This window comes from Pygoscelis adeliae, unplaced genomic scaffold (genome assembly GCF_000699105.1).
Source record: "Pygoscelis adeliae isolate BGI_AS28 unplaced genomic scaffold, ASM69910v1 Scaffold98, whole genome shotgun sequence".
Classification (NCBI taxonomy): domain Eukaryota; kingdom Metazoa; phylum Chordata; class Aves; order Sphenisciformes; family Spheniscidae; genus Pygoscelis; species Pygoscelis adeliae.
The window spans coordinates 4187438-4198215 of record NW_008825547.1 but is presented as its reverse complement, the minus strand read 5'-3'; the positions used below and the strand labels follow the sequence as shown (position 1 = coordinate 4198215).

Below are 10778 nucleotides of genomic sequence, written 5' to 3'. Positions count from 1 at the left end.
CATAGAATCATAGAATCATAGAATGAGAAGGATGTTGTGGGGAACTGTGTCAAAGGCCTCACAGAGGTCCAGATAGATGACATCTGTAGCCCTTCCTGTGTCCACTGATGTAGTCACTCCATCAAGTGATCTCCTGAAGACTCCAACCTAACTTATTCTTTGATTCTGTGACAAGTTAAGAAATGCTATCTCTCAATCTGTATGAGTTGGAAATGCCACCCACAGGTGAGATTATCAGCTTGGTACTGGGACAAGCTGCATCAAAAAACCTTGAGAAACCGATCTTGAAATTGTATTTGTATGCAAACAGAAGTTCATAAACACACTTATAATTCTTTCCTTTCAGACTAGCATGACACTCTTAAGGTATTACAAAATATGTGCCTAAATTTGGGCTCACATATGTAAATATATGACAAGATTTTTCAGAATTTAGTGAAGGAGACACCCACCTAATATCTTTGGTAATCAGCTGATTTATTGAGGTCTTTCAATAGGATTTTGAAGCTTAACTGGGAACATCTGTTTCTGCAGATGTAGCTAGGATATCTAACGTGGCCAGAAGAAAGAAGACAAAAAGAGTAACAGTAAAATGTATACTAAATCTTCCTAATGCAGTTTTTAATTACTTTTTTCTATTAAAATGACATATGCAGATTTCATGCTGGTATGTTATGAAGCCTTACTGCCATTCATTCAGAATGACCTGCATAGTATATTCATTTTTCCTGCTATTTAATGAGTGGCAAAAAATGGGCAATGAGTGGTCAAGCTCCACAAATGTTATTTTTTGCATCATATCACAAACTCATTTTGATATGTCTATATAGCGCTATGTGATCCTGTGGTCTTTTTATGACTGGTTAATAGGAACTAAACAAGGATAAAGATACCAGCGCAAACTCAGTAAAAAAGGGTCACCAGAACATATTATTTGGGAAAAAATGTTGGAGGCAGTTCTGCTCTTGTTCCTGATGTCGCTAGAGGAATTAGGTTTTTTTACTGCACTTAAACAGAAAGAAGAAAAATGCTCACTAATATCTTCTTTGGTTGACTTTCAGAGGTTGAGATCCTGTACACTGGGTTTGTTATGAATGTACTAAGAAACACCACCACCACTCTGCCAGCTCCTTATCTTCCTGACAGTACCTGCCACATTGCCTCTTTTACATTTACAAGTTGTATTGATGTATCATACCTATAGATAGATGAATGGACAGGGGCAGGACATCTGGAAACGCAGGAAATAAAGTCATGGGTGCAGGACATAAAGCACTATAGGGTTGCAAAGAGAACTATAGGGTTACAGAGACATCATGGACTTGTAATCCCTCCCTGGACATAGGTACTGAAAGGGAGCTGGTATTGGGAAAAGATGGAAATAATGGTAAAAGTGGTGTGTGTGAATGGAATGACAGACTGATGTTTCAGAATCCCAATAAAACAGATTCTGTTTGCATACAAAATTACTTCGGGGAAAGATAGTGGGTAGTTGTTAGAGTCTGCTGTAGAATTCCAGAGTTAAATTTGGATATGGATAGAGATATTCAAACCATTATTACAGGGAGAAATTCTGCAGAGAATTGTCTCATTATGGCAGACTCCGATTTCTCAGACATAGACTGGAGAACAAATGCTACTGAAGGCAGCCCATATATTCCGGAGTGTGACAACTGACAGATTTTCTGACAGAAAGCAGAGAGGCTTCTTTCTAAACTTAGTTACAGAAAGTATTGAGGTTGTTATAGGACAGCTAATTGTAAAAAATAGCATCGGATCACATGAATGTTGGTTTAATTTAAATAAAATGGAGGGATAAACAAAACTAGATCTGTTAGTAAGTCTGTCTATCAGAATTTTAAAGAAATGAGTGAAGGCAGCAGAAGTTAATTGTCTGGGGACTTCTCTGTGGAGGAGACTTGGATTTTCTTTAAGGCAAAACACAGAAGAATTTCTGGAGCTTTTAAACTCTGCAAAGCAAAAAACTTCTGGAAAAAGCCTCAAAACCTAGCTGTATGCAAACCCACCTCAAAAATGGTGCCGAGACGGAAATGGAAAAAGGATGATCAGCAATAAAGGCTGTGCCTTACAGGTCAATTTTCAATAAGGGCTGTTGAAACAAGGGCTCAAAGACAGAGCCAGCTGATAGGAAATGAGAGCAGAAAGGAAATCTGCATTACTGTAGATGGAAGCAAAACTCGAAGCTCCTTGTTTTCACCCAGTGCAACCAGAAACCCTCTGTTTCAGGATTCAAAAAAGCTGGTGTATGAAATCCTACTGCTGGTGAGAAGCATCTTAAGTCTCTCCACTCAGAACTGGTGCCATGTGACTGGAGAAGAGACAATATCTGGTGCATTTCACAGGTACCTGGCTAAAACAGGCCTATAATGCAGGCTTCAATACAATACAAAGCTTTAGAGCAGCTTTTAAAGCAAAAACTAATTGAAAATATAGGTAAACATAAAAGATGAAAAATAACAGATATCTGCAAAAAACTAGATCATGAGAGCCACAGAGTCTAGGCTAACTTGATATCTTTCTTTCATAACCCCTTTCTCAACAAATAAAATGTGGCAGATCTATCAAAACTTTGGCATAATGGTGATTACCATGCTAATGGGAAAGTACTGGTGAAGCTTGAGAAGGTGGGGATTAATAAAAGATAGCTAAGGCAGGTAAAGGAACTAGTTAAAGAAAGATACTGCAGGATTATGTTGAAATGCTATTGAAAAACTTGGGCTGGAGTAGGATTGCTATTACTTTTTTCAGTACTGATTACCCTTGGAACCAATCTTGTCTGAATATTTCTTTTAATGACCTTGATTTTAAAAAGTAATATACTAATAAGGTTTTGGGAACCATTATCAATGTAGAAAAGGAGAGTGATATGCAGAAAAATCAGGAGTAGCTTGCAGGCTGGAAAAGTAGAAATGAGATGAAATTTCATTACATGCATTTGGTTGCTAATAATTTTTTTTAATGTAATTGAAGCCTCATCAGAGTGACATGACACCACAAGAACCTGTGTGTTTTAAAGGATCATGAAATAACTAGGATTAACCAGTGCAATGCTTGAGTCAACAGGGAATTACAATCCTAGATCATACCTAGTGAGATATTGCCATGAGAAATATGAGAGCTCTGGAGAAACGTAATCTGGAGTACTCTGTGTAGTCCTGGTCATCCATATTCAGCAAAGATGAATTCAAACTGGAACTGATGAAGGGAAAGTCTATGAAGATAATCAAGAGAATGCAGAACCTCTCATGAGATGAGAGAATGAGCAGCAGGAAGAATGATTCTTACTTTCCCATCAACGTGTCTCTTATTCCCTAATCCCATCTGTTGATCACAATAGTCCCACTGGGCAGGGGAAAGCAGTGCAATGCCTTGTCTGGAAGGATGCATATTTGGACTGGCTGGTGGCTGGTGCCTAACAAAACAACAGGCTGAAGTCTGCCTGCTTTTCCCTTTAGTGGAGGCTCTCATTTGTCTTTTTTTCCTCTGACTTGGCTGCTTTTTTCACAACATTTAAAGAAACATAATTATCTTTGAGATGTTGGCTGTTCTTTTATATTTGATTTAAATAGTGCAATGGATCAGAAGTTCTTAAAAGTCAGGACTGAAGGTCAGAAATGGACTATATAATCACATGAACCTCATTTCCTTAGGGAACAAGTGTAAAAACAGGGATGGCACAAGAATAAATAGGGACAGACTGCTGATGAAATTAAAAAGGCAAGACAGCAGCAGCAGGTCTCTATCAATCAGAGAATTAAACTTCCAACTGGTATATTAGATAGAAAGGGTATAACTAGTTTTAAGATTGTAATCAGGTTATGAAATGGATTATATGACATGATTGCCTTCAGGAAGTCCTCTCCTGTCCTATCAGAAACAAGGGTGTGCTAATGTGATGGCTCTATCCTAATAAGAGCAAGATAACATTTTAAGATTTGCAAAGGGGCCTACAGATCAGTTTAAAAGTCATTTGAAGAAGACACATTTACTCCACAGTATATCATATTTGTTCATCCTTGTCACTGAAAATCTGTTTTGCCAAGTTGCAGGCAGAATCTGTGACTATTGCTTGCTCTGCTTTTCTTTCTCTCTGGAAAGGCTGGGCGCTGGACTGCAGTGGTGCAGAACCTTGACAGCACGGAGAAAAGCAGTGGCAGATTGCCCAGAACTCAAGTGCTGCCCCTTATTTCCATACAAATACACATGGAATTGTATAAGATTTTACATCAGAATTCTTTTTTTAATTAAAGACCACTGCAAATGTAGGCAGCACTTTACAGGGCAATCCAAAATTGCTGTGAAGGTCACAAAAAAGAAAAGCCATGTAAAAGCATAGCGCTGTCCTCACAAAAAAATTGTAAAGACTTGAATGAATTTCAGTTTATTGTGCTGATATGAAAAGAGTTCGAATTCCTGATGCACGAGGATGAGCTTTGCCAGAGGATTTTTTAATGAGCTAGCTAACACATAATTTCCTTCTGCCAGATAAAGTTAGAACCTATCAGCCATGTCCTAAACTGCTAGCAAGTCTCTGAACTTCTTGTTCAGCTCAGGCAGGAACAGCAATTTGTTTGGAGTAGAAGGACTGGAGAGCAATGCTGGGTGGCACTGTGAACTTTTGTACGCTGGCTACGGTGTCAGCATATGAACAGTGTAGGAGTTTCCAACAGAGCTGGTAGAAAATGGGAAAATGGTTGGCCAGGGAGATTTCATGGAAGTGTAGTTTCAGCAGAATCCAGCAGCTCTATGGCAGTGTGGTGACTTCAATGAAACTTGATGAATTTTTATAAATTGTTCTGAACTTCTCATTTTGCTTCTGTGCTACTGTCAGTCTATATTAAGAACTGCAGTTTTGTATGATATAAACTTTGATTAGACTTTGATTAAACTTTGATAGAGGCTTTGATTAATAGTACTGTATGGAGAAGCCAGAACAAACCCCCCAGGGGCTGATGAAGAAAAAAATGTCAAGTGCTGACTAGCCAGCATAATATGCAGTAAACAGGAATGAGAAACTAATCTATAATTTAAACAATGTGTTAATTAATACAGCATAAATAATGAAATCTGTGGTAAATCCAGGGAGTAATCTTGTCTATCTGCTCATCTAGGAGCAGCTAGAACACCATGCCCTTGAGTAAGATGACAGTAACTGTACCCTAACGGATATGAGTCTCTTTCCAATCAGATGATCAGCAGGATTTTTTGCTCCCTGGTTTTTACTAATTTTAAGATGGGAAGTCTTTCTAAAATCAAATGGCATAGTGGGAAAATTGAAGGAAGTAAAAGGAGAGTGCCAAGGGATGACTGCCAGTCTGCGGGCGTGATTCTAAAACAAGGTGCCACAGAAAGGGACAGCCCTGACCTTCCCTACCTACCCTGATGTCATGTCCCCCCTGCCTCCCCAAGGCTGGCACTACCAGTTGTGTGACACCCCCATGCCCCAGAGAGTCCAACTGGATCCCGCTGAGACTCAATGAAGTTAGCACTGGGGAAAATAAAAGTGTCCGAGGGACCCAGCATGCAGCCACAGCAACGCCAGCCTCGTAGCCTTTAGACTGATCTTACTGTGTCACCAAATGTGCCTAATACTTATTATTGTGGAAGTGTTTGTTTTTATAGCAAAGACTGTGAAACTACTGCTTATTTTCTAAATGGCTCGAAGGGTGGAGGCATTTTTAAGGGAATTACTTGCAGCCTTCTGAATTTATTTGGGTAATCCAATAATCCAAACACTTTCAACTCTGATACTTCGGTTTCCTGTGACTTGGAGTTAGATCCAGTGCAGGACCTCACTGCCCAGCCCTGGGAGCAGAACTGAAAACACAGGGCGAAGGGCCCAGGTCCACAGGGACTTTCAGGTGGTTGGTGTATGTAGGCTGGCACTGAGATCAGTTAGCCCACCCCGGCCTCCAGGCTATTGCTATTAGACTGTTTCTGGTAGCTGAACTAGTTTACCTGCAGACGGTTCAGATGCTTCTGTCCACATATATGCCCTTATGCAAACAGATGGATGCAGGATGAGCATCAATTGTTTCAGTGGACTCTCTGCCATTGCTCCCCCTACATGCAGAGCTGCCCCATTCCTCATACAGTTCCCACCTAGAATAAGACTGGGGAAGCTCGTGACTCCCACCATGAAGCTGCTTAGGACAAGACTTTTCTACAGAGTAACTAAGAGAGAGGAGAAAAAACAAACAAAAGCAATGCAGTTTGGAGGTGCAGCTGGCTCAGCAGAGAAGTTGCTGTGGGAGTGCTGCGCTCAGAGCACATGAAGAGAAAGGAAGGAAAACAGACTCCCATGAGGAAAAGACTGAGGGATTACTTATTTTCAAGGCACATCTGTCTTCTAGAGAGTAGATATTTCTTCAGACTCAAGGGAACCACCAGGGTGGAAAACATGGAGGTAATAGGGGGGTTAGCAGAGCTCCAGCTTAGTCCAGCATCATATTGAAGTTGTTTGTCTTCTTGAGAAATTAGCACTGAGAAATCATCATCTTCCCCCGTAAGCCGTTTCACTCCTTCCACTCTGGGAGGGACCTGGCTGCTGGTTGTAGGCAGAACAAGAAAGATCATTGCCTTTAATTGTGCCAGTTTTGATGAAATCTTAAAGAAGAATCAGATTTTTAGATAATAATTTAGATACTGTTTTATCAATGCTCAGATTTCTCTGGGTGCCAACACAGAAAAGAGATGCCACTCCATAATGACTGTCTATGGCCTCCCGCATAAGCAATGTTCTGCTGCAGCAGTCACGGTACAGTGGTACACAATCCTTGCTAGATGTTTACATTGCAGTTTTTTAATCCATGTTTGGGGAGCCCAGGCAAGTGCTAAAGGATCCTTGTGGTGCATCCTCTGGGCTTTTGAAGTGGCCCTCACTGCAGTGTATGGAAGACTAAGAAGGAAGGTTTTGCACACATTGTGCAATATTTTTCTTGATCTTCATAAGGACGTCTGTACATGCCTGTATGTATTTCTTACCTTGATTAGCAGGGCTTAAGGACTGAAATAAGAAATAATCCACACCTAGCCAACACCCATTACAAAATGGGGAATCTTCAGTCACACTGACAGCATTCTCCTGTTGGGGATGATGCTATTTTGGTGCATTTGGAGTGGAAAATATACAGTTTCATAAATAAAATATTTAACAGTTTTTCTTGCGGTCATTAATGGCTTGATATTAGAAATACCCTGCTTATAGACCAAGGCATTTCCAGTATCATTCATTTCCCATGCCAAATTTGTGGTTTGTGATGGAAGTGTACTTTTAAGAACATGGACCAGTGATGGCACTTATCAATTGTCATGATAACTTTGTCCTGTGGGACAGAGAACTAAAAGAACAATAATAAAAACCAAGTAGCATTCTCTAAACAAAGAAAATCAATCAAACACTCTGTTTATTGATCCATATTAGAAATCTCTATAACAGGCTCAGTGAGTGGACAGCTAGCTCAAGCATATACCTTATGGCTATGCCTTTTAAAACACCCAGTTGTAGCATGATACCACTGAGAGAAATTATGCTCTCCTTATGCAGCCTCACAGCAAATCTACCATCCTATAGTGCAACGCATTGTCCTTAACATTTCTTTAAAAAAGGAGAGAGAACAGAAAAAGGATTTTCACAGCTGGCAATGTACTAAAACATATTAGCTTTCATCAGGAGAATATAATGGTACTACTGTTTAAGAAAATGCTACAACCTTGTTTAATTTTCTTAGTTTTTTTAAATACAGCCTTTTCTCCTTGGAAGATGGAAGAAAATGGGGGAAGAGAGGATAAGTAAGTATTTTCAGCCTTCTCAGCTGAAATCCATAATTATAGTTTTATTCCTTTCTGGTTTCTGATACATAGATTTCACAGAGCTGATTGCAGGCTCCAGGAACCATCTTTGCCTTTTAAATTGAAGCATTTCAGGTTTTCTCTAATTAACAACCACTTGCAGAGTACATCACAGGCTTAGTGCCTACTCACCAGCCAGGTTTCTCATAGACAGATCTGTTATTGCACTAAAATGAAGGCGAGAGGCCTTCTGTATTAATAGTTTATGAAGATAGCTAAATTACAGCTGACCATACAGTATTCTGGCTATGTTTTTCTCCTAAGTCTCGCTCTGGAGTCTCTTCTTCCGGGGGGACAAAGCTTCTTGAAGTGATAATACCTTCTCCTGAATGATAATAGTTTGGACTGATTGGTGTGGGGCAGCATCATTTTGAGAAATAGCTGTAGGAAGTGCTTAGGAGACCTTCCTTGTACAGAGCACCAACTAATTAAAATAGAAACTTTAGCTTTCTTTCCCCCTTAAGGTGGCAGAGTTTTGGATCTAAAGAAACAAAACCAAAAAACCACAGGAAGCAGGACAGCTGTTACTAGACGTCAGTTCAAAGAGGAGGTAAATGAAAAGCCTCTGATTTATCCACAGGAAACTGCCCAGGATCAAGGTCTTCACATAGTTACCCACTTTGTTCCCAGTCCTTTTTCACCTGATCAGCCTCACTGCATGTTACTCATAATAAGCTAACTAGACCCAGAGCTTCTTGGAGCAAGGTGCTGTCACAGTTTTATCTTGTACAGTGGCAAGCACATGAGTTTTTTCTTAAAAGCAAATGGCAAAAATGCTGCATTTCCTTCCTTTCTCCTCCTCCCCTCCTAACCCTTCACTCTTCACCGCCTTATGACGTTTGTGTCACCTTCTGGATCCCAAGTTCTCATTCACCTCATTCCCTTGCTAATAATTTCTGCCCAGGTACAGCCATAGGGCAAAACAATGGTGCAATACAAAAGGAAAGCTATCAGGTAGCCAAAAGTAGCATCAAAAGAGCAGTAGAGAAGGACATATTCTTATATCTGTATTGCTGACTGACAAAACCCTATGGCAGGACATATGCACGCATGTACCATTTTAAAGAAGTAATTATGCTTGCTGAAAGCATCACCCTTAGAAGGAAACCCACAGCTTGAAGGAATGAGTATTGTTGTAATGCTCAGGAGATGACTTGTATTATTTCAGATAAATGTGGCCGAGAACTGATGGACACGTATTCCATAGACACTGGCATTTTCTTCACAGAATAGCTGTTTTCTGCTGTGCCGTCTTCTGTTTTATGTAATACCATATGAACCTCATTACTGCAGTTTGAGGGTTTTGAACATTCACAGAAAGAAGCATAGGGAGAAGAGCAATAGTTTGATTGATACAATTTTCCCATTGGCCCAGTGGATAATCAGAAGAGCTCTTCTGTTACAAGGACATGCAGAAAGCAAAACATTATAAATCCTACCCACAACCCAGGGCCAATAAGAAAGGCTAAAAAACTCCAACAACACAGGCTTTCTTGACAGAGTCATTGTTAACAGCTTAACAGGAGCTAGCAGGCAAGATCTGCTCTTATGCCAGGAGTACAAGGCACACAGCAGTTTGAAAGAAGGATAAATATGTATGTATAGAAATTACATCTTCCTAAAATGATAAAAAACAAATAGATTAAATGAACCCCTACCTTGGAGAGCCTGGAGCGTACGAGTCTGTACAACAATACAGAGCTGCAGGACCAGCTGTGGTGCACTTTCCAGAAACGTGGCTAGCAAATGCAGCATACTCACATCTGCATACTCATACACCATTTTCCAATAAAACCGCCATCTGTCATTCTCTCCACTCCGTCGACTCCGGATACCCAAGTATATTGTGTGGAAATACCTAGAAATAAAAGAGAGAGGTTATAGAAATGCAGAACAATATTTTACAGGTAACACTTCTGCTTGAAAATAACCAACATTTTTTCAATGTACTTCAAAATAATGAACATTTATTTAAAAGGATTATCATATTGCAATTTATAATAGTTGATGTGATAAGAGTAAACTAATGTGAAGACAAGACTTGCCTTCGTAAAACCATTTAAAAAGCTTAGCATTGTCTTATTTGTTAAATGGTATTCCTTTCAAGGACCCAGTTTTCCGAATGGAAATATAAGGGGGATGTGTTGATAATAAGGCCTCCCTCAGAATTTTTTCAAGTAATGGGGGGCAAACAGCTGATTCTGCAATGGTCTCTACTCAGAACCTGCAAAGAACTGATCTTTCTGCATGACTCTATGTGGACTCGGAAGACCACCTGCACTGCAAGCCTGGGGTGGTCTTAGCCTGGGGCCCTGCTATGGCTGAGCTCATTGTCCTGCTTTTCCACCCATCTAATGCATTGAATATCATATTTCAGATACTGCCAAATATATAGTGCTTGTTCTCATAGTTTGATTATTTTAGGAGGAAAGAAGATGTAGCTGTGAGTTCCCATTTCAGGAGGAGCGGAGATCTGGCTGTGGGTTCCCTTGGTGATTAGAAGTGACTCACTATGATAGCTCCCGTGCAGCAGCAACAGTAAGAAGCAGCAGGAGCCAGGAGCCCAAGAGGCTGCTGCTGCTGGCAGTAGTAACTAGCAGATGAGAGAAGTAACGGTCAGAAAGCATGTGTCAGCTCTGGTGGCCTGTGCAAGCAGGGGGAAAAACGCCTGGCAACCAGCCAATTAAATAGATTTCAATGGGTGCAGGAGCAATGAGTGGTTTTAGAAAGCAAGGGATGTCTTCTGGTGGCCAAGCCACCTGGCTGCTGCGATGCTTTTCGTGACCCTTGCAGATCTTGCAGCGGTCTCCCATGACACACGTGTGTCACAGCGCAACGACCACTCTGGGTGGCCTTTGGTCTGCTCTACTATTCTGATCTGCTCTCTGTTATTCTGTGTCAGAAAG

The 10778-nt window shown here is 40.5% G+C and overlaps 1 protein-coding gene across 1 annotated transcript in view; it reads right to left on the bottom strand.

Moving 5' to 3' along the window:
- Positions 1-9732, bottom strand: part of XKR4 (XK, Kell blood group complex subunit-related family, member 4) — an 85889-nt gene extending 76157 nt beyond the window's left edge. Inside the window, exon 1 of the mRNA XM_009332062.1 lies at positions 9531-9732. Within this exon, the coding sequence (XP_009330337.1) occupies positions 9531-9654 (124 nt within the window). The 5' untranslated portion in view covers positions 9655-9732. The remainder of the gene's footprint in view (positions 1-9530) is intronic.
- Positions 9733-10778: the final 1046 nt, after the last annotated feature.